General features: G+C 40.2%; 1 protein-coding gene across 7 annotated transcripts in view; it reads left to right on the forward strand.

Annotated features, from left to right (window-relative positions):
- The first annotated feature begins 746 nt into the window (after positions 1-746).
- Positions 747-27,354, forward strand: part of usp32 (ubiquitin specific peptidase 32) — a 63,935-nt gene continuing 37,327 nt past the window's right edge. For all 7 annotated transcript variants that reach the window (XM_075474205.1, XM_075474209.1, XM_075474207.1 and 4 more), the window contains exons 1-5: positions 747-946; positions 16,460-16,587; positions 19,791-19,896; positions 20,920-21,038; positions 21,714-21,873. In XM_075474205.1, the coding sequence (XP_075330320.1) occupies positions 889-946; positions 16,460-16,587; positions 19,791-19,896; positions 20,920-21,038; positions 21,714-21,873 (571 nt within the window). In that variant the 5' untranslated portion in view covers positions 747-888. The remainder of the gene's footprint in view (positions 947-16,459; positions 16,588-19,790; positions 19,897-20,919; positions 21,039-21,713; positions 21,874-27,354) is intronic.

Here is a 27,354-nt window from a genome sequence, read left to right on the forward strand (position 1 = left end):
AACAAATAAGCATACCAAAATAAATACATACATAAGTAGTTTAAATAATAAATGAAGACAGAGAGAGAGAGAGAGAGAGAGAGGGAGAGAGAGAGAGAGAGAGAGAGAGAGAGAGAATATACCATGGGACATGAACAATGAGGATTACACTGAGTTAAAGAATTCAAATTGGGAGACTAGATTTATAGTTTTGATAGCTTTCTTGTTATTAGAGGAGGAAATTGACTTGAAATACATCTGGAGTTCTATCATGAAAGCACAAAAACTGGGTTTCACTTTGGCAAATTTACATTTGTGGATGTAATACTTAGCAATAATTAAAATTAGATTTATTAAAAAATATTCTTTTTCATTGGTAGCATCACTCTTTATAAAACCAAAAATGACATTTTGCAGAAGGAGCTCAAAGCTTCCTGAAGTGACTCTCAGCCAGTAGATGTCGCTGTGACGTGAAGACGAACATTACACACTTCCTCTTTAGCGATCCACAAGGTGGCGCCACATGCACTCCTTCACGGTGGTTATATTCCGGAGCTAACGTCCAAACGCACTTCCATCTCTTCGTTACACTGCATACTGATTATAAGTGTATTGTGTAGAATTCATAATCAGAACCAAAACACTTTGTTGGAGTCCCTGAAGACGAATCAAAAGAGATCACTGTAATCATTTGGGTTCTGTTTACAAGCATCAGAAGGCACCGATCAACTGACTTGTAAAGTGAGATCATGTGACAGAATGGAGGCGTCGCTGAAAACATTCACCCGTTCACCACATACACACACCGCCAGGAACCCATTTCACAATAAACGGATAAGACAACAAGCACTTCTGATCAACTAGATTTGTAACGTTTATTTCCTCAAATCGCTATGAAATGAGGGGAGCATGGGGGCCAAAGAGTCGAGGATAGGATTCCTGTCGTATGACGAGGCTGTCAAGAGAGGTAAGCCGAAAACCAAGAGGCCAAACCAACCTTAGTTGCGTTAGCTTAGCTAACTGCCTGCTTTTAGGCTAGCCCGGTACAAAAGAGAAGCTCCTGACCACCCGTTAGAATCTGGCGGTTTAGGCTGAATTTCTTCTTTTGTAGGGTAGACGATTGATGAAGATAAATACACAATTTTGAGTGAACTGTTATGCTCAACTATGTAAATCGGCATCGATGTAGTGCAAAAAAGATGATTAGATTTGTAAGTTTTGCAATAGCTAATACTGTTTTTTCCGCAGTCGCCTGCACTGAAAACACACTACAATGGACTGCTATAGAACGCAGCTTCCAATAATAAGAGCTTTAATAAATCGTATTTAAATCATCTTTACGTTCATTTTAGCCATCCCGAGCTAAATTATTGTTTCTTGAGATATAGAATTTGTACTCGGGGGTGTTTTATGAGGCTTGTGTGTTTACTTATAACCAAGGTCAAGTTAAATTGGCCCAATGATGGACAGTGGTTGGTATAACGTTCTTCTCATCGCTATGAAAGCGTTGTTTGTATGGCTGAGGAAGGGTGGGTTGACAGGTTACAATTTACTATAAAGGTCCTGTTGGTAGCTTTGAAGGATTGTTAACTTTTTTTTTGGCTTACCCACCAGTGGGCTATTTAGCTTTACCACCTAAGCTAACTACTGCTGAGTAACGTTAATGTCTCCGCTGCTTCTGGTTTGCATGTTTAGTGGCACAATAGTTAGCTGACATCCAGCTAAAATCCCGGAGGGGAATGCCTTCGTCTGTCGGTTTTTAAGTCTGGCCATGAGGTAGAGGGTTAACGCTAATCTTTAGTGTTTGTGCTGGTGGGCTGTTAGGTTCTTCTCAACTTCACACATGTGCTAATAATGTACTAAGAACGTTTAGAACCGCAAATAGATGTGCTTCGCATCGCTGTCGCTGCAGTTTGAGTCTTAAAATGAGCCTTTAAAAAAAAAAAAAATCCCATTAACAGAGCCATTGGTTTTAAACAAACAGCATGTCACAGGAGCATATATAATGTAAGCTGAACTTGCGTGGAAGCATTTCGTCATGCACAAGCTCTTATTGTTGGCATACAGGTTGAATATGAATACAGCAAACAAAGCTGCGTTGTAATTTATGTGTAGTCACTGTAAATGGCTGCTGGACTTGTGTAACTATGGGCTAACATCAGGAAGCACACTGGAGATCTTATCCTGGATGGCCTTCTGGTTGCACTTTACTCTCTGGGTTTGCAACAGCTGAACTTTGTCAGTCCAGATTCCAGGAGGTTGTTACACATTGATCCAGGGCTGGGTCATATCTTTACCTGGTTCCCAAAAGGAAGTAGACTGAAATTTCCACTGGATTGATATGTATGTCTACAGTGTCAAAAGGTATAAACAATGAAAAGTTTAAATGGCGAGGAGTCCCTATTAATGTCACTCCCAGCCCTGCATTTGTAAAAGCCATTGACCTTTTTTTGCCTTTGTCTTTCCAGTATCAAATCCTCATGCAGTGGTCTGTGCCATGTCTTAAGCTGATAGCCATTCCTGCTCTGATGATCACATTTGACCACACACTCACACTTTCTCTGTCAAAAGCACACAGGCAGTGGAATGATCCAGCTTTATCTGATCAGTCACATGGCAGAATTGTTCATTCCCACACCAGGCTTGATTGCAGCAATTATGGGTTCAGTTTTCATGTAAGGTCACTCTGCCAGGATAGTGGTGAAGTAATATTCATCAGACATCCTCTTGGAAAAGTTCCGCTTTGAGGTTTAATCTTACTTGATTCATTAAAGTGTCACTTCACAGGGTTGACAGTGCATTTATTTACAGTTTGTACAGGAATAATGCCCCTACGGAAAAAAAAGTTGTGAGGAAATATGTCTGCACCACCTGTTACACTATGTATTAAAACTGTGTGTTAAAAAAAAAAAGTGTAAAGTCGCCAATTAGAGCATATATTTAACTGACTCACATGTTTAAGAGTCAACACAACAGATGGACAGAACACCACACCACAATATTTGTCCATGGTTGTAGAGGTGAGAGTCCACTTCCTTTTTCCCAAGGAGTTAAGTGACAGGTGATTCAACATTTACTCAAAAATGGAGAAAAAACTTCTTGTGTGTGGAGTAATATGCAATATTAGCATGCGTGACAACATTATTTTTTACGAGTAAATAAAAACTCAGACTTGCATTTGTAAATTATTATTAAAAAGAAACGCTCTTAACTTTGGAAAAAGTGTGTAAACGACCTGCGTAAATGATGAATGCCATAGTGTTGGATAGTAGATTTGCATACTCCACGCCCAAAATGATACCATATAAGGCTGTGCTTCCTCTCTCCTGTGCCAGGAAGTGTTGAGTGTTGAGTCATGAGAATGGCATCAAGGCGCAAAAAGAACAACTTTAGGGCCTTTGATGCATATATGTGTGCAGTCTATTGCTCCGATTATGTTTGGGAATCCAGCCAAGGCATGAAAGTCCCTCTTAATTTGTACTTGTTGGACAGCGGTGTATGGGAATGTGATGTACCATGGGTGATAAACTGATGAGAGCTTTGATGACCAAGGGGAGCGCACAGCTCACAGAGGACTGGGACACCCCCGATCTGTCTCCAATCTCCCTCTGAAAGGTTCCAGTGGCCAAAAATCCAAGGGTGGTGAGGACCTGGACGTGTGGTGGAACTGGGTTGGATCGGCGTGTTTCTCTCTGGAGTTGTGGCTCTAGCAAGCTGCATATTTACAGCAGCACAGTCCTTGGCAATCTAAATCGCGATGTCAGCCATTCGTCTGTCTCCGCAAGGATATCTACACGGTCTCGGAGCACACGCTCTCTTCCAAGAGCCTGACGTGCTAAGACATCCAAAAGTAGCAAGTCAGCCGCTGGTTACGCTTCCCATTGACCTTGTTATATACAGAGTCAAATTAACCTTCAATTGGTGCATAATTTAAGTCAAACAGAATAATGTCAGCATCCTTATGGGGTATAATGTATATATTGATTTATATTTGCTTCAAATTAATTAAATACCCAATCCATTAGTCAAGCAAACTTGATTGGAATAACAGCGGACTATTTTAGGAAACTCCTACGACAGGTCTGGATCACTCGTAAATTCTGTTCGTACCTGAAAGAAAACGTAAAATACGAAAAGATTGGTGAATGCGCAAATTCTCTTAAATTACTCGTACGCACGATTTAAGAACAAATCTGTGCGTACGAACGGTTCTTGCATGAGGCCCATTGTTCCAACATTAACTGCAGTTCAACATTTATTAACTCCCCTCATAGCAATAGAACTGCAGTTACATCCAGTCACCATTTATTGAAGCAGAATCTCAAATCTTGGGGTCCAAACAGCAAACTGATGCAGACACACACTGCACAAGTTCAAATGCTCACTTTGGCCTAAGTTTCTCACTTACTGTCCACTGTTGATTCTATGATGGTCTGATATTACTGCATAAACCTAGCCTGGCTGACGCGTCCACAATCTCGATGAGATGGTGGTCTGGGAACTAGGTGTGCATTTTCTCGTATTTGAGGCGTGGTTTACGAATGCCTAGAGCCGTTTATTGGGCGCTACGAATGTCTATCAAATGGCGTCTGGTTCTTCCCATGCTGCTTTGCGCGCGAATCATAGCCAAGATGTATCACTTATACCAGATGATGACAGAAATTCGACGAGGAAGAAGAAGAAAAAAAAGTAAAATAAAAATAAATTTGCGCTCTTAGCTACTTACAGTGATGGTTTGGAGTAGATTCACCCTAGGATCATTTGAACCGTGACATCCAGCCAAGTAGCCCACCCGCAGTTTTTCCGATATTGGCTGAACATCAGCTGAGTTACTGAGTTATTCCGAATAGCTTAGTACAAGCGCTAACAGACCCTGGCAGTATCTCCAAAATTACCACACTAAAATCACATGCCATTACACCAAACTTCTACAGTAGTACAAATATGGTCTGTACTCACAAAACGATGCATTTGGAAGTTTGTACATAGTCCAGGAGTTTATTATTATCAACACAAGCCTAATAGCTTCTCTGCTGCTAAAGCTGCGTCGACGTCACTTCTTGATCTGGGAGCTTCAAAGTAAGATGAGGGTTGATCTACTACTGTAGACAACAAATTATATGCTATATTCTACATGACTTTTTATGTTGTAGAGTTGTGAATTTATTTTATCAATGGAGAAATTGAGCAGCCTTGCTTTGTTGTCTACAGTAGTAGATCAACCCTCATCTTACTTTGAAGCTCCCAGATCAAGGAAGTGACGTCGACGCAGCCCTAGGGTGAATCTACTCCGAAACACTTTCTAAGGCTGCATCGAACGGAAACGTTGTGTCCGCTGCCATGTTGGATTAACACTCTACAAGCTTCGGTGTAGCGCATAGACGTCGTCATCGTCTTGCTGCCCCCCCCCGTTCTGTGATTGGTTCCCAAACTCAGGCAAAAATAAGGGCGGTGGTTTCCAGGCTGACTTTGCAGTGAGAATGAAATCGCACGCAAAGCAGCATGGGAATTCCCAGGCAAGCATAAACCAAGCTAAAGTGTTAAAAAAACGTTAAAGCTGTGCAGTGCCCATACTTTCTGTGCTTACAACCAAGTATAAAATGCTTTTACCTTTTTTTTGGAGGTCTGCAGCCAGAGCCTGTTTGCGTTGGTTGATGCCTATAATCTTTCACTTTGTGCAGGGCAAGGCCAACACAGACCAATACATACAGTATATGCTACTGTCACGCCTATAAAACATCTGTCTGATAATAAGCCATGATGGACATTAATTAAATGTAGTGGTCAGCTCCTCTGTTTGTCAGTAGCCAATTCAAATACTTCAGAGTGCATGAAGACTTTAGAGTGAGTTGCTCATAGATCAAGGAGCACTTTGGTCTTTCTGCAGTTAATATGCTGCAGGTTTCTACAGCATACAGCAGTCTTAAGCCTTTCAGGAGGAAAGGTGCATAACTAAGGTGTGTAGTTTAAATATAAAAATAACTGCATTCTGTTTTTGATTCTGTAAACCCTATATATAGGTGAGCAAACTCAACTTGACTTAACTTTATTTGTATTGCACCTTTCAAACACAAGTGTGACACAAAGTGCTTTACGCAGCAAAAGCAAAATTTTGACAAACAACCAAGACAAAAAGACCAAAAGTGTGATGGCATACAACATAATGCTTCTAGGCTAATATGTCCCTCACTTTTTTAAAGTGTTTACTCATGTACTCTGTGTGAATCCAATCAGAACCCCTTGGTGAAATGTCCAGAATTGCTCCTCATCTTTTTTCAGCAGACCTGTTTGTTGGCTCACTACAGTGGGTCTGGTTCTAGAGATTTTCTGGAGCAATGTTTATTTGCTCCAGACATCATGCTGAACTATATGTTCCTTTCCACTTGCTTCTTGCTATTTTGGATATGCTGTTGTCGGTAAATGCATGCTGTTTTGATAGCAAAGCACCAAGGGGCTTCATCTGCTATTCTCAGTGTCTTGTAATGCAATGACAGCATTTTGTGTGTCATGTCCTGCCTCCTGCACACTGGAGTTTCCTCCACTACCCAACACAACAGTTCAAGCTGTGGGAGCATATCTCCAACATAAAGCCTCCTGCTGTTAAACACATGAACAGGAACTGCAGAAAAAGTCTGGAGCACATTGTCTGCCCTTTCTCCTCCACTGTTTATGGATTAAAATGAGTTGTCATTCGTTCATATAGTAGACATGTCGAGTAACATGTTTATGTTGATATCAGGAAAGAAAAGCTTCAACCTCCAGTCTTCACGATGTAAACTAAACAAAGCAATTTCCATTCCATATTTTTTTGCATCACATCATGCTTCCTAGTCCCTCTAACAGTTGCTCTACCTCACCCCCCCCCCTCAGAGTGTGCAGCTCCCACAAAAAATCTCCCTCTTTGATGATACATATTCTATAATATATCTTATTTTACCAGTATGATTATATATATGACAGCCACTGTGTAGTAAAATGATTAGAGTGCACTAGACAATGGATGTAAGGCAATTTGATCAGAAAATATGAACAGCTTTAGTTTTAGTGCTGCAGCCCTGCATCACAGCTCAGTATAAGTTGGATTTTTTTTGCAGAGTGGCTGTCTGTTCCTACAAATTTGTCTTTCCATCCTTCCTTAACCTTATGACATTTTACAATGAAGTCAAAGAACAGAGCTTAGGAAAAATCTTTTTTGGGGGGTAGTTACTTGCTGTGGACATTAACACCTCTACCTTCAAGCTCTTACCAGTCAAACCTGCCCATAAACGTTACATCTTATAGCCTTGCACCGTGGGCATGCCACGTGGGCTCTTTAGAACCAAAGTGGTTCCATCTAGCAGTGTTTGGGCATTCTTCCTACAGTCTGCACAACTGCCTTTGTTAGCTGAACATTATTAAATATTAAACCCTGTTTAAGTATTGGAAGAATATGAGTAAATTGATGGTGACTGTCGTGCATTTTTTATTGATAGCTACCAACTGAGCTCAGAATGGGAATTGCTAGGCAGACAAACTGTAATAATAATGGTCACTACTCATGCTATTAGCAGCACCCAGTTCACATTTTGTAATCACATTACAAGTTGTCCAGCAGTGTGATGGTGAGCCAGCAGTATACTTTTAAATATACTGACAGTATACTGACGTCAAAGAAGCTAAATAGAGCTCAGCCAATGTTCATTTTATGATTTACACCTCTGCTTTTTTCCAGTGGGATATTTTGACATTTTCAGTAACACTGATTGAAGAACTATATCAAGAAGCACTTACCCATTATTATTTTTATCAGTTCAAAAAATGTTTACACCTTGAAAAGCTTATCTGCATCTAGTTGTTGTTCCTACTTGTTCATCATCTGCACTGCAGCAGAAAACACAGCAAGTCTAAGCAGAGAGTATTGGAGGAACATTGTGAGAATCTGATAACTTGCTTATAAAAATAAAAGTAAGATCTTGTTGTTTTATGTTGCCGTCCTCCTTCCAATCCTATAAAACGTCAGCCTCGTCTGAATGTCTGTTGTCTTGCCCGCAGGTGAAATGAGCTTCTCAAGAACAGCGCTGCCTGTATGTTTCTGCCTGCTGCAGTTTCTGTTGACAGTTTGCAAAGACTAAAAGGTCAAAGAGGCTCATGTGAGTTCAGTTTTTGCATTCTGTTCCAGGCGCCTCAGTGCTTCTGCCGGTGTGTTTCCAGTCTTACTGATAGCAGCTGGTCAACCAAGCCCTGCTTATTCAATTTAACAGCAAATATTGAGTCACAGCAGGAGCTTATGTCTGCTGCTGCTCTGCTGCCATGATAATTTAGTAAGGGGCTTTAAAACTATGGTGGCCTGCTGTGAAAGTGTGGATGTGTTGGGAACGTAGGTGTGTGTGTACATTATGAAAGCGAGAGAGGGCGACGCTTTGAATGTAGTGATGCAAATGTGGGTGTTCCTGTGTCAGGCTATGACTGTGTGTCTGTGTAAACTTGTGTGGCGGGAAAGTGGAGTGGAGAAACCCAGAAATCAGACCCATTGTTTGCTGTAAATCGAACAGCAATATTTGTAATGCAGCTCAGTGTTCAAGAATACACCTTGTATCACAGCAAGTGTTCTCCCTAATGGGAATTTGCTTTGTTTTTTCTCTCCATTTTCCCTTCTTATGTCAATCATTTTATTATGATCTGACTGTGTCATTTTGTCATTAAGTTGGCTACCTCTCATTGATTCATCGACGGAACACTTTATTCACTGTTTGGGGATACCTGAGCATTAATTCAATTTCTATTTTTAAACAACTAACAGTCCAAATCCAAAGATACGTATTTTACACTGATCTTAGGCAAGAAAAGCAGCAAAACTCCTGTGCAAACTTCCCTGCTCTACTGTACTCGGGAGAAGCCGAACGGCACCGAAAGGATCCGAGTAGTCCCGAGGGAACACGAGAACGGCGGTAGCTAAGCTACTAGCACACCTGTGGAGTACTGCACACCTCTACGGTTATGACAGCGTTAAGCAGCGTACTGCCATGACCATCCACGTCGTCACCTTGTGTCCGTTGTGTGAAACCACAACAGATACACTGTACACTGTTCCAAGCTACGCTAAAGTAATAAAGAAGGGTAAAAGAAACCTCTGGAGTCGCTGCAGTTTTTCTGACAGAGGACTAAGGCCTGTGTACACCAGCATCCAAAAGATCATTTTCAACTCCCATCTTAAAGGATAACTGCGGTATTTTCAACATTAAGCCTCTTTTCTGAGTCGTCTGCAATGTTTTAGAACCCCCCTCACCGCTTTTTTGATGTTTACTGCTGTCTCCGGTATTTGCCTAATTTTGATTCTTCTCAACCTGCTTCAGAATGGCAAGTCATGTGCATGTCCAAAAAGGTCCGTAAAAGCACCATAAAGGTCCGTTTTCAAAATCATCAACTCACCGGAGTGGTTACTGGTGTGCACTGGTAATCCATATCAAATTTCGTTTTATTTGACATTTTGTACTGGATGTTCGTTGATATTACTCCGCCCCCGCTAAGAAAATAGTTCGAGCATGAACGAGCTGCCAAATAAAACACGACAGAAGCAACTTTTGGATACATTAGATAAATAAATGTATTTAATGTATCCATACCTATTTTATGTTATTCCAATTGTACTGTCATCATGGCCTTTAACATTTAACATGCAGACTGAACCTGTGTAGTCTGAGATGTAGCTCTTGCCTTGGAGGCCTGAACTGCCAAACTTTTAACTAATGAATAAAGTTGACGAGACAAAATATCAAAAGTATTTGGTTAATTCTATCAAAAAGTGTAAAGTATTTCATATTCTTCCTTTGTATTTTCCATAACCTTCCAACTTTTTCTAATTTGGAGTTACATTTTATGTTGAGAAATAACTTAACAACTACTAATTTGCCACTAGTGATTTAATAGCCGAACCACTAACTACAAAACAAACAGAAACTGCTCCAGAAACTGAAGCATAGCTATACCTTTTACAGAAGGTTTTATGTCGCCTCATGAATGCTGTGTTCCTTCCATATATGACTTTTTCTGTTTCTGAAGGTTTGTGCACAGTACAGATTTAGTTCTGATTGGCTGCCTGCAGTGTTACTAAAGCCTGTGATTCAGCACTTTGATACTTAGCGTTTATTATCCGCTCATAGATGGGCAAAGGACAGAATAAACATGTAGCAGAAGTGTCATTGCTTACTGTGTTGCTTTAGCCCATTTTTAAAATGAACTAAAGATAATGGTCTTGCAGCTGGTGTGACTCGGCTCCTTAGAGGATGTAAGGAAGGAGAAGTAAGTTCTTATTTTCAGGTGAATTGACACCACAGAAACCTTTGAGAGAGCAGGAGCCTTTGCAGAAGCTTAATTCCCCGTCTGTGTTTTGAACAAATGAACCATAGTTGTTAAAGAAATAAACTTGTTGGTTAGGGTTTGCAGCGTCAAACCAGCGTCACCAGAGTGAAATGCCTCTGGTTGGTCATTTTTCATGTTAGATGCACTGATATATACCAGTCTTTAAAACCCACTGCAAACTGGTAGTTAAAGGGATAGTTCGCCTCTTTTGACATCTGCCAGCAGCCGCGCCTGTTAAGTTGTTTGCTGCTCGGAAGCAGGGGACTGCTCAGTCTGCACTTCGGTCTGCACAGTTTACACAGCAGGCAGTGATACGAAGGGGGAGAAAATAGCACCAAGCGATTGTGAGCTCTGACTTTTTCCTGGAGAACAATTTTGTGATGCAAATGTATTACTCTTTTGAACACATATTGTTTTGAGAAGCAAAACGCTTTATTTTTTTAAACCCCAGCGGACTAGCCGGACTACCTTCGTCAACGCCAAAACGAGGCCTGAACTCGGCTCACAGTACGCAGTGGGGGGTAAGAAAATGTTCATAAACGATATTGCTAATATGGGATGTCATACAGCTTCATGTCAAAAGAGGCGAACTATCCCTTTAAGCTTTGTCAAGCCCACATTAGCCTTTGGTTTAAGGCGGATTTTGCTGTTATAATTGGTCCTGATCATCATCTTTGTACCAATTACTCCTTTGTGGAAGAAAAACAAAAAAACTTTGATGGGATCTGTGCACCCTCTTTGTTTTTCAAGTAACCAGAGGCTCAGTTTTCAGCCAACAGTAGTAACAGAGGCATGATCCACATGCAAGAAACATTTCTAAATTAAATAGTCACTGCTTACTGGATGGTGCACGCTGTATTATCACAAGCTGGCTTTTGTTTGTGCCCATTGAGGTAAGATGCTTTGCACTGGGAAGCTATTTCTGCAGTTTAATGGAGTAGCCTACATGGTGTTACTCCTGAGAGCATCTGTAGCCACAGTAGTGTGTGGAAATGAAGATTTGACTGGACGGAGAATGACTTTTGTATATCCAGTTTACTCTCTTTAAAACCATTTATTCTGTCCTGATTTGTGTTGTACTAATCATCTCAGAATTTCTTAAGATGATGCTTTATTAGTTCTTCTTCTCCTTTATGTGGTCTTCTTTTTTTAAAAATTTTCTATTTATTTTCCAGTTCCATCACTTTCAGAAAAAAAAAGTAACTTTTTATGTCTCCTCCACAGTGATGGCTGTGGACAGTGGCACAGTGTTCTTACGCTATTCTGTATTTGTCTGTTCTCCTCTTGGGAGTGCACTTAATTGCCTTGAATGTCTTCAAATTCAACACAAAAATAATCTAAGGTGGGAGATTGTAATGCTATTGCACATTTGGTTTTATTCTGATTAGGTGACTAGAATCTGAAAAATCTACCCCATAAATTCCCTCAGAGGCTACATTCCATACTGTATTTCATAAATCTTCATCCAGAAAAGCCAAACTTAAACTATCACTAACACCTTAACTGCAGAAAACAAGGTTACAGTGAACCAAGAGGAAGCTTTCATTAAAGCTATGGTAGGTAATCCTAGAGAGCTAGCAAGAGAGCTAGCAAGATTCGAAAGTGTCCACTCCTCTAAGCTCCACCCCCCCCTCCCCATTCCGTCAGTGCTTCATCCAAAGCCGGTGGAACCGCATGCGCACATGGAGCAGGGAGCCGGCAGAGGGGGGCGTAGGCAGAAAGCAGAGGCATCTGATTGGTTTTTTGTAGGCGACCAATCCGATTGGTCAGCTTTTTCTCAGTCCTGCAGCTGCCACAGAGGTCTGATTATTTTCGTCCCTTTTTCTAAATACATCTTGTATAGATTTCTCTCAGGATAGACGGACCATTTCACCCAGTATTACAAAATGTGTTTCTGAACAGGATTACCTACCATGTCTTTAACTGTGGATGATTGGAAGAAAGTGACATTCAGCGAGGAATCACTAATCTGCATTGGATAAGGATATGGTACCAGAACTTTTGATTGGTGCAGGTACTATGAAGTATATAAAGATGACTGCATAAAGAAAACAAGCAAATTTCCACAGTTACCAATGATATGGGGCTGATGTCAGGTAAACTTTACCTAAGGACCAGAGGAGATGGCAGTAATTACTTCTACAGTAAATGCACAGGTGGACATGGACATTTTTTTACACTTTTCTCATTATATCAGTTGATAGGAGGTTTTGTGATACTGAGGTCAGTACTCAGGATGAGAATGATTCGTGCCACAGAACAAGAAATGTTCAAACTTTTCTGCTGGAAAAACATATCAATTCAATGACAGCAAACAAGGCAAGGCAAGGCAATTTTATTTGTAAAGCACAATTCGTACACAAGGTAATTCAAAGTGCTTTACAGCTACATAAAATCAAAAGAAGGCAATAAAATCATTAAAAAAATAAAATAAAATAATCATTAATTAATTAATTTAAAAGTGAGTGCAGATAAAATACTTTCAGGTGTCAGATGCACAGCTAAATAGAAGTGTTTTCAGCCTGGATTTAAACATTGTCAGAGCTGAGGCCTGTCTCACAAACAGTCAGGATCTGTCTGATTGAAAACTCACAGGCTCCATCCTGCAGAGTTAATGTCTGAAGTCCATGCTGCAAATGTTTCATGCTGTCATAAAAGCCAGAGGAGGTACAGAGTAGTAAAGAGTCTTTTTTTCTTTGTTTGATAATGATTTCTAATGTAATTGTTTGTTTGTTTTTTACTCCACTCATTAAAAGTTTTTGAGGGGTTTTATAACGGCAGAATATGTTTATTAAATTTTTTTGTAAGTAGATTACAGAACGGTGTGTTGGTGAGCACAGTCGCCTCTCAGAGGGCTCCTGGTTCGAATCCCAGCTCGAATCTTGTAACTTGGTACATCTGTGAAGGCACCATTAATGCTGATAGGTACATAAAGGTTTTTGAGCAACATAAACCCATACAAGAATCTACTTTTTCAGGGACATCCCTGTTTATTTCAGCAAGACAATGCCAAGCCACATTCTGCACGTGTTACGACTGCGTGGCTTCATAGTAAAAGACTGGCCTGCCTGAGGTCCACACCTGTCTCCCATTGAAAATGTGTGGCGAGCTATGAAGCGCCTGAAGTCATATGTCGAGCAAGCTTCAAGAGCACATGTCCCTGTCCTAGCTTTTTTAGAACGTATTGCAGGCATCAAATTTAAGATGAGTGAATATTAAAATGATTTAAACATGACATATTGTCTTCTGTAGTTTATTCAATTTATAATAGACCCAACAGTGGCTCACTTCCCGTCAAGTGATTTAAAATAAAAAAGTGGTATTGCAGTAAACTTTAGTCTGTCCTCATAGAACCTAAGCTATATATCTCACTATTTGACATCAATGGTATTTTCTTTTTTCCTACAAAGCACCACTGGCATATTGTCAGACTTCAGCTAGTGTCAGTAGAAAAGCCTGAATAGTGGTGTTAACACTGGAACACAGTGAGTACCTTTTAACTTATATTGCAGCTTCCTGTGCCTCTATCTTGAAACCTCCAAAGAATTGAAGGAATTAGCAGAACTGGTATGAAGTCATTGTGTTGTGGAAATAAGTTGGATGAGGACGCTGGAACCCACTGTCTGACAACTGATCCCCTCATTTCGACAGAACTATTCACCATCAATCCTCGGTTGCTTCGGTCCGGTGAGACGCCTGTCTCCTGGTGTTGTTTTCCTGTCATTGGTTTGTATTATTGCTTTTTTTGGATAAGTTTTTCTGGACATTAAGCATTAAAATAAATGAGGATGAAACTAACCTCAGGAGAGAGATTTATGGGATAAAACACAACTATGATGTAAACTCCTTGAGGTAAATGATCATATTTAAAGACATATGATGACACAGTATTGTCCATGTCAGTATCGATCTGTGTAGGGCTGTATGATCCTAAACAACTTTGCTTTTTGTAAAAAACTATTGCACTGCAACCAAATGACCTGACTAGCTCAATGTGGAGATCAGGTGTTGTTTGAGGTGGTTGCATGATGTTTATTAGATAAATGTTTACTAGATTGGTCCCACTGAACCTCAGGCTTCCAGGTTATCCCTTCGTTAGGACTAAAACTCTTTACTCAGTGTGCCAATGAACGTGCACGCTTGAAAACCAAGTAGGGGTCTGTTGTCCTTGTCTGTGTACACGTTTACCACAGAATATAAATCTGTTTTTTTTTGCAGGTTAGAATAGAGCAGACTAGCAAAGCTAGAAGTATATCACTAACGTTATGTGACCTGATTGTTGATGGAGAGTGGTTGTTTGGGTGAAGGTAGAGGCCAGCAAAAAGGCCCTTTTTGCATGACTGTGGTAACCTCAGCACTACCATTGTAAGAAAAACGATGTATTCACCCACCTGTTTACTATGAAACAAATATTTCATAACATCATACGTAACACAATGTGACACAAAAATGTGCATCTTTGACTCAAACATATGCCCATTTGGGTCGGAAGCAATTAAAGAATGAAGCCATTTGTGTTGATGAAATATTTGGTTTGTATTAATTCCTAAGTTATCAGGTTGTCATTTGAATGGCTGTGGATCAGTTGACCAGTTGGTTTCTGCACTGACGTCCTCTGCAGCAGTAGTGCTTGCACATTTGTGTTTGCTGGGCCCAATCGACTCCCTGCACAGGGCAGAGAGTTTTGCTGTATCTAGAAAGCTCCACCAGAGTTTGATCTGGATGTAGTGACAATGGAGCTGAGTGTGTTTAATTTCAGCAGCAGAGCAAACAAGGTTATTGTTGCAGTTGGGACTTCATTCTAGTATCTTTCTCACACATAGGTGCACAGCCACACAATCTGTCATGAATGTGAGCTGTAGTGGAAGCCTTTTGCAGAGCATTTCAGCTGGCAGTGCTGTTACCACTGATGGCTTTAGTGCTGTACTTTTCAGCTTTTACAAGAAATACCCAAGAAGGTTTTTGTTTTGTTTGGGTGCTTGTTTTTTAATCATATACAGGGGCCTCAAATACATTATTCAAATAAGGGGGGTTTCCCTGCTTACCTGCTTCACACATAGGGGATTTATAAGCATTAAGGGGGATACTTCTTGTGATGTCAACTATCGTTTCCTGTTCTTACCTTAGATAGCATTTAGCTGCTTTCCTCCAACTTGAGGATTTCTTTTAACTATGTTTTCAGACCTAACTGTGTTATGATTTGTTATCACTCTCCATCTCCTCTACAGCTTAGTTCATACTGAACATGACTGAACATCTGGCATGTTTCAAAAAGCTGTCAGAGGAGGAGTTGCGAGTGATGCCCCAGCTAATGAGCGAAAGAGACGGGTCATGTGACGCAACAGGGCGAACGCTTATTATCAGTCTTTTATTAGGTTGCTCCCTTATCTCTCATTACTGTGGCATGTTAGTCTCAATCTTTTTTTTTTTTTAAACACACCAACAGCATGATTTGAAGTAAGCCCTGCATTGTGACTTCGGGAAACCAAGCGGATGAAGCTGGGTCTTTCCTTTAACTGACGTGCTGCTTGAAATAATCCAGATACAGAATACCTTTAATCACTTCACTAACAAAAAAAGATCAACTCAGTACAACGTGTACAAAATTATAACTTACAAAGAAAGATAATCACAACGATTTTAAATGCTAGGTGGTGGTTAACAGAAAATACGGGGACCCGCCCACCTCTCTCTAAGACACCTGCTCGCAGATGAACCATGACAAACATATCCACGTGACCACCTTATTCCCAAATATCCTCATGATCATAATACAGACAAAATATACATTCAACAGTTAACATCCAAATACTATCATGAAATGAACTTGCCCTAATCTCATTTATGGCCCCTACACCCTGGTGAAATTGATTTTCCTTTGTTTTCATTGTTGTTCCTGCAAACAGTTTGTCTCAGTAAAGTATAGATGAAAGGAATCCGGCTTTTACTGAGCAAGACTGAAGAATGATGTGTGAAACCATTTAAACATTTAATGTGTCTCAGGATAATCTACAGTCTTTTCTGCCAATAGTTTTAATGCTGTCAACAGAATGATGATAAATACGATTGCAGATTATATTCAAGTTTTGGAACCATCTCTCCTGATTTGACCTCTTTCCTCCCTGTTTCTGTGCCACTCCAGTTACTGATGTGGAATTGAAGCGGCTGAAAGATGCCTTCAAGAGAACCAGTGGCCTCTCGTATTACATGACCCAGCAGTGCTTCTACAGGGAAGTGCTTGGAGATGGAGTTCCCCCTAAAGTTGCAGAGGTAAGCCACTATGATGTCACGCAGTGTCATGTAGTTTAAGTGAAAAGTTGTGGCTACGGTTAAATGCTTCATGATCTCCAGGAAGCCACTGAAATTCCAGTCAGCAGTGTGGCAGCAGTCTCTTGAGCTCTGTAAACCAGCGGCCCACTAGTTACAGGAATATTTACATTAACATCACTAATGGAATGAATATCTGCAGTTAATGTTTTGAATACGTTTACAGCTGCTGGTATAAATAAAGTATTTTCAATTCAATTCTGGTCAGGTATGCAACTCAGATTTAAGGTGAACTTGAAGATACTCGTCCCCCTGCAGCAGCTGATTATGCACAAAGGTGTGACAGTATGTGTTGTACACATACAGCTAAAACAGCACTCAGTGTGCCTTCTGTCTGTTTATGCCAATGCACTCACTTTCTGAAAGAGAAACTTTTGAGCTGGAGTTGGACCCACAGCGATTTGCCAGGGCACCTCCCTTCCTGCAGATAGAAACTGGGACTTCCCTGCTCATACTCATCAGGTTTTAGTTGCCCTTTTTTTAATTGACATTTTTGGGGGCCAAGCAGCGAAGCTGCGAAGGCACCCATTGTCTTAGTAGCTTTTCCTATTATTATTGATCTACTTTCTTCTGCAATTGAAGTCTATGGCAGCCCCTAGAACGCTATGGTAAAAGGTTAGAGCAATAGCCGTGGCCTAGTGGTGAGGGAGGTGGACTTAAGATCAGAGGGTTGCAAGTTCAAATCCCGCCATTACCTCTCCCTACACCTCTATCCATGGCTGAAGTGCCCTTGAGCAAGGCACCTAACCCCACATTGCTCCAGGGACTGTAACCAATACCCTGTATCTAAATAGCTGTAAGTCGCTTTGGATAAAAAGCGTCAGCTAAGTGCAATGCAATGCAATGCAACGCAACGCAATGCATTGCAATAACGAAGCTGTTTAAAGCTGCAGTCTGCAACTCTTTTTCAAGCATAATGCCTGGAACTGTCCGGGGATTCTGAAAGTAGTACATTAAATACCCCAATACAAAAAAAAACGAGTTCTCTAGGTCCCCTATATGTCCCGCTAGGTCCCTCCAAAGCCAGCAGGTTTGTTTACAAAATTGCAGACCGGACCGGTAAAAGGTAACCAATCAGGTTTACGAGCTGGGCTCTGCTGCCTGTCAATCACCGATTGTGCACGCGCGATACAAGGTAGGCTCGTCCCCACGCTTATTTATCTAGACTATTGAACTTCATTACGGGCTAGTCTACTTACTGTGTCTTCCATGATCGCAAATGACAGGTGAGTTGATGAATGAGGAGTCGTGTAAGCGCATCTGGCGTGCACGTCTACGTGCACGAGTTCTCATGTGTTTTGATGGGGCGGGACAGGAAGTTGAATAACTTTTTATTTTTCGGTTAAAAAATTAAGCATTTCTTGCATTTTGCGACTACGGAGGTCACCGTTTTCAACTTCAAGCGTTCTGATAGATCATGTAAACTCTTAAAATGCCAAAAAGTAGGACTTTACGTATGACAACAACAAATCCTGCAGACTGCAGCTTTAAGAGCTGTAACACTTTTTTATTTACATTATTAACTATTTACATTAACAACCAGTAGGTGTCGCAATTCAATGTTATCAATGCTGTCTTTTAATGTCTGAGCCTGGTAAAGCATTATTACTTCGGTTTAAAAAAAAAAAAAAAAAAAAAAAAAAATTATTTTTATTACTTTATTTGAAGAATATGAGTGATCAAAGGGAAGCAACAGCAAATAACGTCTTCTTTGCTGCAACATAGCTTGATTTTGATGTGAAAAGGGGGATTATTTGGGGGATTATTTTCTCCAGGATCACTGAAAAAAATCTGCAGTCAGGGGTTCCATGAAAAGTAACCTTTACGTATAAGATTGGTGGAGTTCCCCTTGAATCTCAGTTTAATGCGTTATGCCCGTTCCATGTATGTGGATGTGTTTTGTCACAGAGGACATTTTCATATCCTTTTCTTACTCAAATGACTAAAGGCATCTCTATGAATGTATGTGTGATTTAACAGTAGGAGTCATGATAAATAATCAAATTAGCACTGTTGTTAAAAATAAGTATGTGAACGAAAACATTACATATATAAAAGATGAATCAGCACATTATTAATTATTTTGCTCGTACTCTGATTTTCATCAGTTAAAAATGAGCTTTCTGAGATTAGGAAGAGTAAGAAGCAGCTTTATTTTCTTTCACCACTGTTAAGATACTGAAGATAATCAGAAGGCAACAGATGGGAAAGTTTGGTGGTGCATTTAGAAGTTTGCAAAGTATGACACACATTTACTTCCTCTTTCTTTTTTAACCACAAGTGACGTTCTTTAAGTATGTGACCTACTGACGAGGATATTACTGATGAGCTCGCTGACTACAGAGCCACATCATGCCAGTCAGCTTTGCGTGTTTTCAGACACTGCTGTGTAACCTTCTTTGTCGTACTCGAAGAGTAGCCTCGATAAATGACATCAGCACTGCCTAACGTGAACATGTAACATAGTCAACTGAGTAAGTCTTTGTCCCAGGCTTTTGTCATGAATGAATCCCACTATAAGCTTGTCTATAGTGTGGTAGACCATGGCCTTTACTACTCTTGTGTTCGGCTCTGCACAGCGAGGACTTTCTCCAATTCATTCAGAAACTATATCATCGCAGATAAGAATTGGTTGTTAATAGCAACAAAAAAAAGCAAGAGCAGAAGAATCTTGACTTTGCACTTCCGAGGTTCTGCCAATGCAGCCAGCATGATATGAAGCTTGGTGGAGGTGAACATGGGTTCATCTGGGGAGGCTGGGTATGAATAGGAGTTTCAGACGAGCAATGTGTCAGGGTTGGGGTTATTTAATATTTGTTTTTAGTCTTGATTGTATTTTGGAAGTGAGACACACAGCTTTTCACAGTATAGTCAGCACATTACCTAATAACTTTTGGAAACCTTTTTTTTCGGGCCTGCTTTATTTGTATGTTATCACCTCATTTTAATGTTAATGAACTAAAGCTGCAGTAATGTGTAGATGGGGTCACGCTGTACCTATCATAGCATTTGCAGATGATCATTTTTGTAGAGTGCACCTGGACATTAGTAGCTTTCCCGTGTTGTCTGTTCATGTTGTAGATGGGAACACCAGGGGATTCTAAAGTTGTTGTTGTTTTTCATACTTTGAATTTGTGTGTTTTCAGGTGATCTACACCTCATTTGGAGGCTCGCCCAAAGGGCTGCACTTTAACAATCTGATTGTGGGTCTGGTGCTTCTGACAAGAGGACGTGATGAGGAGAAGGCCAAGTGTAAGTTGCTCCGCATCAGCTCAAGTCTGCGTTCATGTTGTTTGAGTTTTTTTTCTTTCTTTTAAATCAAGTCTGTTTCTTTGTGTTGATTTACTCAGTAACATGAAATGTCTTGAAAAAGAAATTGAACTACATAAGGTACAGTTCAGTGTTTGAACAGACCCAGCTGAAGTCTACATAACTAGACCCATTAATACCAACGTTATTTAAGCAGACATTACAACACACAGAGCTTGCCAAAGTTATTCAGTGATAGTTGTCTCTGCTCCTTTTGGCAAACTGTAGGATACAGTGTTAATACAGTGTTAATACATTGTTAATACACTGTTAATACACTGTTAATACACTGCTACTTGGGCTTATTTTGTTGTACCATTTTTGTTTTTTCAATTCTGAGATAATAATCATTATTATGAGAATGGTCTTTTTATGAAGCCTATGTGCTCCTTTAAGAATGTGGAATACAGCATAAGCATCGTTGCAGACGGAGCATAAGACCAGCAGCTGTTTTTTTTTTTTTTTTGCTCGCTCAACACATTCACAGTTGGCAAGGCATGAACAGTCTGGTTAATACGGGTTGTTTTGTCCATGATGAGCAGAAGGAGCTAGAAGACATGGTTTTGTCTTTAGTTTTATGGAATGCATAATGTGTTTGATAATGACAGTATCAAGCACACATTTCTTTTTCTACTCTAAAAGCAGCTGAGAGAAACAATAAGAGAGCAGTCTGTTCCACACAGTCATTTCACAGTTGCATGAAATAACATGACAAAGTTCACAATTATCACTTACATGTCACCTTGGATGGGTGTGACATAGATCTTCCCCATCATTATTTAACCTGCTGGTTAACACCCATGCTTGACTTTCCTGTATGTTTTGTAGTTGTAATGCACTCAGTCAAATCCGTCAGGACATCATGGACCATCTATCTTCTTTACTGCTGTCATGTGGAAGAAGGCTGCCTTCCCATAAAAAAACATGCTTTTGTGAACATGTATGTATGTGTGTGCATGCTCACAGATCTTTTCAGCCTGTTTGCCAGTGATTTGGGTGGGTATGCTGCCAGGGAAGATATAGAAGCAGTTCTGCAGGTCCTGGATGGAGAAGTCCCAGCTTCCCTAAAGAAGTGCTTCATTGAGGTCAGTAAACACATTAAACATTTATTGTCATACCAGTCAAGTGCCTTTATTTTAGTTCATTGGATTGGTAATATTTCCTGAAATGCCACAAAAGAATGACCCATCACCCACATTGTGCCCTATGCTCATATCATTGAATTATTATTTTTTGTTGGTCACATACCCATAAAACTTCTACAACTACTGTTATCTGTAGCCCACATGGATGATACAAAGTTAGGCTTTACAGAGAGTTTTTGTACTTGTTATTGAAAATCGAACGCACATGTCAGAGGATGGGCAACTGAAAATCCAAATATATTTAACTCTGTATCCAATGGTGACAGTGATTTATATCATATGTTCAATATATTAGGCAGTATTTATTCTCAAGTTCTTCTAATATTCAGTATTTTATATGTGTATATAAATGCTGAATGTTTAGATTTGCAGAGCTTTATTTTTATCAATAACATCACACAGGTTCCTGTGCATGGATTTCTATTTTCCAGCCTCAGTCAGATGGTCACAAAGTGCAAAAATGATTGTCAAATTGAACTTCTGTCAATCAACTAACTTCTGATGTTGTCAACCGGTGCTTTTCCAGGAAAACAAATGCAGAATGTTACAGACAGGCAATCTGCCTCTTCAGTGACCACAAACCCTTTTTCTCCCCTCCTTTGTGTGTTTGGACAGAGTGACAAGATAAACTATGAGCGCTTCAGGAACTGGCTTCTGCAGAACAAGGAGGCCTTCACTTTGTCCCGATGGCTTCTGTCTGGAGGAGTGTGTGTCACGCTAACAGATGACAGTGATACACCCACCTTCTACCAGACTCTGGCTGGTGTCACTCACTGTAAGTCCTCTTGAAAAAAAAACTTTTTGAGTTATTGTGTTGTTTGTATTAAACAATTAGATATGAATGTGTTTTCTTCATATTTATCACCATAAAAGAACGTGTTTGATATTTTGCTTAATTTGTTTGTACAAGACCGCAAATGCCTGGAAAAAAAAGCCAATTCTTGAAATTATAGCATCACAACAAATTGTGTGATCACAGAGGTTCAGCCAAACATTTCATCTCATTTGATTTAATCAATAACCAATTTACTTTAAAACAGACAGAGCAAGTAGAAATGGGTGCAAATTGTAAAATAATTTGGGTTTAAAATATGAATAAAATAGAACCATTAAAAAGGGACATGATAAGAAAAAGACATAAAGTATTTATTAGGATCTAATCTAATATAAACCTGTTAATAAAATCCCTGCCCAGCTGCTTAGATAATTAGTAAACATAGTAAATATACTAAATATTTTTACCTTCATCAGAAATGGTTTTATTTATTCATATTTATTTATTTTCTTTAAATGTTGTTCCTGAACTTTATGTCAAGTGTGTGCTTCATTCTGTAGTATCATTCTGATCCGCTGTAGATAGTCAGCGAGGTACATCTCCCGCACAATTCTGCTTTTGTTTGTATGGAGCACATATCCCAGGAAATACCACAGAGGTTTTGATGGAGTCATTCAATTATTCTTTATATATCTACGATTCAGCGGTTGTGCCTTGGCGATTAAGTACAGGTTTAACTTCACTTACATCTTTTCACCTAATTTCCCCTTTTCACTTTCCCATCTCAATTAAACACGGCAGGTTTTTCACCTCATCTCTGCTTTCCATAGACACCTTGTCTCTCTCTGATGCACCCAGCCCTGTGCCATACCATACAGAATGGAAAACATTATAAATACCAAATGTTTGATCAAATTTGATCTTAAATAGGGTTGCCCCTGGTACTATGAGAATTCAGACAGAAACTCAGAATAAGGGCCAGGTGGACGATACACAACAACAAACACAAGAGGTTTCTGGGATTTCCACTTTGCGTGGGAAAAACTGAGAATCAGAGATTCAAAAGAGCTCAAACTAATCTTGGGTCTGGGACTGATGACTAACCCTGATCTGAAAATAGCTGCCACTCCATTGATTCATTTAATTTGGGTGGTGTGGGAGCAGACACAGACATTATGGGCTTTTGGGGGTTCACAACTGAAGTTTAGGCATTCAGTTGTGATTTTTAAGGTCAGGGTAACATACAGCGGCGCGCCGCGAGCGATGGATAAAAAGTGAGTAGAAAGCGTACTTTTCAATCAGCCTGTCCTGACATGCCGCGAGTGATGTCGTTCCGTCCAGCGATGACGCCGACCCCTTATAAAATCGCCCGCGCTGTCTCTATCTGGACGACATTCTGCAGCGGCGTCCCGCTCCTAACCACTTCTTATTGGTTGAAATGAACACGCCGCTTCCTGTTGACAAGCTAGTTAGCAACAGGTTAGCATCACTCAGGGAATAATGGACGAGGAGAAGCTGATCTGCACCGTGGAACAGCACCCAATGGTTTATGACCCAGAAATCTAAAAAAGAGCGCCAGAAGTTTGTTTACGTCCCTCGATGATTTGATTGGTTTGGATTCTGAACCAATAGAATCACTCGCGACAAAATCGTCACGCTGCATATCAGGTCAACCTTCGTCGTTTCGCGTCAGGTTTGCTCGCTCGCTGTATGTCAGGACGGGGTGTAACGGGCTCGTGAATGCACAGCATCAGTCAAGAGTCCCCATGGGCATATAAATCAGATATGAGGAAGTGAGAATGGGTAAGGCACTGAATATAAGGTTTGAAACTGGACACACATTTATTTCATTTTCGCAGGGTTCACTCTGTACTTCTTCTGTTTTTACTGTATAGTTAAAGCAACATTCTTATTCAGTTTTTTAGCCAGCTGTATCATCTCCACGAAAATGTTGCAAGTGACCGTGACACAAAATGTCAGCAACCAACATCCCGTTCTGCCTTGCTTTAAAACCTGAGTGTTTCTGAGCTCCATATTGGGTTAGGGTGAAAAACTTTCTGCCTGCGTTAAAGTGATGTGTTCAATGCTACTGGCTGCCCTCCCTGGTCCCGATAGGGCCAGAGGATTCTTCTTATTAAAAAGCGATGTTTTTACCCCCATTGCTGTCATGCACTTGCTTGGGCATTTTTATATAAAAACAGCATACAGTGTAATGGTTTATTTAGAGTTTATGGTCTAGCAAATATAGGCAGGCTTTATTTTGCCAATCAAGGACAACGGGTTGGAAAAAAACCTGTTCTGCCCAGTGAACCTGGATGTTGCCTTTAATCTGCCTGCTCCCAGTTTATCCTCTTAACTTTCTGTGTGTGTGTGTGTGTGTGTGTGTGTGTGTGTGTGTTGGAGAGAGTGGCTGACACTGTCCTGGTTCATGACTCTTTCCAGAACAAGAAGGTAAAGCTTGACTCATGACAGAGCTTAACACAGTGAATCATCTGCTAACTAGCTGGCTTCTGAAGCTGTCACAATATTGTCAGAATAGAAATCCTTTGGATATCAGCCCTCTGTACAGGATGACATAGTTTTTGTGAGTGGTTGTCGTAGGAACTTTACTACGTTTCATGCAGCTTGTTGCAACACCTTTCTAAAGATGTTCCCTGGATAATGTTATGGTATCTCTGCTGCCACTCTGAGAGAGTCGCACCTCTAGGTAGGTATCAGACTTGCAGGACATCTACTGTAAAATGGTAGTCATGCATTGTAATTGGTCAAATCTAGAAAACTATCAAGTGCTAGCTTTCTTCACTTGTGTTTTTCAATATATGTACCATTGGTTGTTCTTATTTGTGAGAACTTAGCTCGTGAAGTAAGGGATTTTTAACTACATGTGTTCCTCCATATTTGCTTTTTTGCGTAAAGACTTGCAGCTCAGCGGTCAAACAGAGACTAATAATGTGTTGGTCTTTTTGGTCTTATAAGTGACAGGAGCTTGAGGCTCATAACAGCTCATGCTTTTAAGATATGTCAATACTAGGATGAATAGACGAACAAACAAGCTGTAAAGTCTGCCATTATTATAAGTACTTGAAGGCTAATAAGAAATGATTGATGTAACCTTTAGTGCTACGCTGATGATGTAGAAGCAGGGGTTGACCCTGGGATGGATGGAAAAGGAGAAAGTCATTGTGAGGGTGATGAGTTCTATTGATCTGCAGTCAGTCTGTCAGAATGGCATATACTCAGCTTTATTGTGGTTCTTGAGTTTCAGTACGAATCAGTGATGTGTTGAAAAAATGATGCTGTCTTTCTTTTCTGTCCACTGATGTTTAAGCCTTGATACATCAGCTTTTTAGCCATAGGTTCGTTGACCGCAGCCCAACTTGTGTGCTTGTGCTTGTTTTATGATTTTTACAAAGAAAGTACTCTTTGTTTTTGTAGAATTTGCAGTGTCCAGTAGAGCTTTGAGACTGAGAGGTATTTGGTCCTTGTTTCAATCTATACCCATCAATAATTTATTAGTTTTATATTATTTCCTCCATGCTATCTACAGTTAGTTCCCTTAACATTATAAGTCATTGATATTGATTTTGCGCTCAGTGCTCCCTTTTAGTTTGTTTAAGCCAAAGCATCAGAGCCAGGAAGCAACCTGCAGTAAACAGCAAAGGTGATAGAGTGCCTCCTGGGCAGTGCTAGGCCAACTACTCTGATGTTTAGATGGGAAGTGAAGGGAATGACAACAAGGACAAGGAAACAACGCACTCAAGCAGTGTGCTTTCTAAGATTCAGTTTTACCACCAGCCAGCTGTAATCATCCCCCCATCTGACTGGAGCTGGTGACCAGTAGTTGTTAAAACAAGCTTGTTTTGTAATCCAGTTCTGTAAACCATAGTTCAACTTCTGCCAGGATTTGACTGCCAGTTGATTGCAAGTCTTTGTTTTGACACCTGTCATGTATATTGGTCCCAAGCCAAAGGCTAGCTGTCTAGCTGCTGAATCCTATTACCTTAAGCTGTGGATTAGCATGTTGAAAGGGAGAGACTGGTTCATTGACCCTGGCAAGCCTCATATAGTATGCTATATTTGTCTGATCCGTATAATTTCATCTCAAGTGGAGTTGGATCCCATCCCTGCTTTTGGTCGTTACTTAACCCCTCATGAGTTTGTTGATATCGTGATGTCTAACGAGTTTACTCTACTTCTTACTATGTATACTAATTACAATTGTTAAAACAGGTTATTCTGGCTGTTCAGGCCAACATTTTACTTAAGGATGTTTCCAGTATGGTTCGTGGATTAAGCAACTGATGCTGCTCCCGCATGCCAATGATTACAGTGCAGTAATTGATGAATAGAGCTTAATGTCATACTTCTTTTCCTGCTTTGGTAACAACCCAAATGTAGCTATGTCACAAAACTACGGTGGCCCTGAAGTGCAAATCACAGGGGCAAAAGAGAAAACCCAACAGCAAATCAAAAAACAATACGGCAAACCGAAACGACAATGACATTAACCAAACCGGAAAAGGTAGGTACCCTCAGGCAACATGAATCGTCGCTAATTGGACTGGTGGTCACGCAAGGGTACCCACCTTTTCCGGTTTGGTTAATGTTGTTGTCGTTTCTCTTTTGCCGTTGTGTTTTATCTTTTGCCGTTGTGTTTTTTATTTGCCGTTGTGTTTTATCTTTTGCCGTTGTGTCTTTTGATTTGCCGTTGTGTTTTATCTTTTGCCGTTGTGTCTTTTGATTTGCCATTGTGGTTTCTCTTTTGCCAGTGTGTTTTTTTTATTTGCCGTTGTGGTTTCTCTTTTGCCGTTGTGTTTTTTGATTTGCCGTCGGCGTTTCTCTTTTGCCAGTGTGTTTTTTTTATTTGCCGTTGTGGTTTCTCTTTTGCCAGTGTGTTTTTTTTATTTGCCGTTGTGGTTTCTCTTTTGCCGTTGTGTTTTTTGATTTGCCGTCGGCGTTTCTCTTTTGCCAGTGTGTTTTTTTTATTTGCCGTTGTGGTTTCTCTTTTGCCAGTGTGTTTTTTTTATTTGCCGTTGTGGTTTCTCTTTTGCCGTTGTGTTTTTTGATTTGCCGTTGTGGTTTCTCTTTTGTTGTTGTGTTTTGCACTTCAGGGCCACCGTACGAAACCAGTTTACCGCTGAAAGCTAGCACTGAATGTATGTTACAGGTTGACATCTTTGCAATTGTAGCCAATTTTATTACATTATGTTAAAGTTTTAAAAAAGGATCCTTTAATAAAGTGTTTGATATTCTTTCAGGGTCATTAGTTTTTCTCACGGCACCATTCTTCACATCACACGTTTTTGTCCAAGAAACAACTGAAAACCCAAAGAAATTAAGTAATTGCTGTGCATTGTTTTGGATAGTAAAATGTTCCAAAGCGGACATTGACATAAGGCTACCAAAGCTGGGGGGAGGGGGACTGAAAAATGGTGATCAAAGTCTTCCTAAACATAATTTTTGCTCTTCTTAACTCTCTGG

The sequence above is a fragment of the Odontesthes bonariensis genome, chromosome 9, assembly GCF_027942865.1.
Source record: "Odontesthes bonariensis isolate fOdoBon6 chromosome 9, fOdoBon6.hap1, whole genome shotgun sequence".
Lineage (NCBI taxonomy): Eukaryota > Metazoa > Chordata > Actinopteri > Atheriniformes > Atherinopsidae > Odontesthes > Odontesthes bonariensis.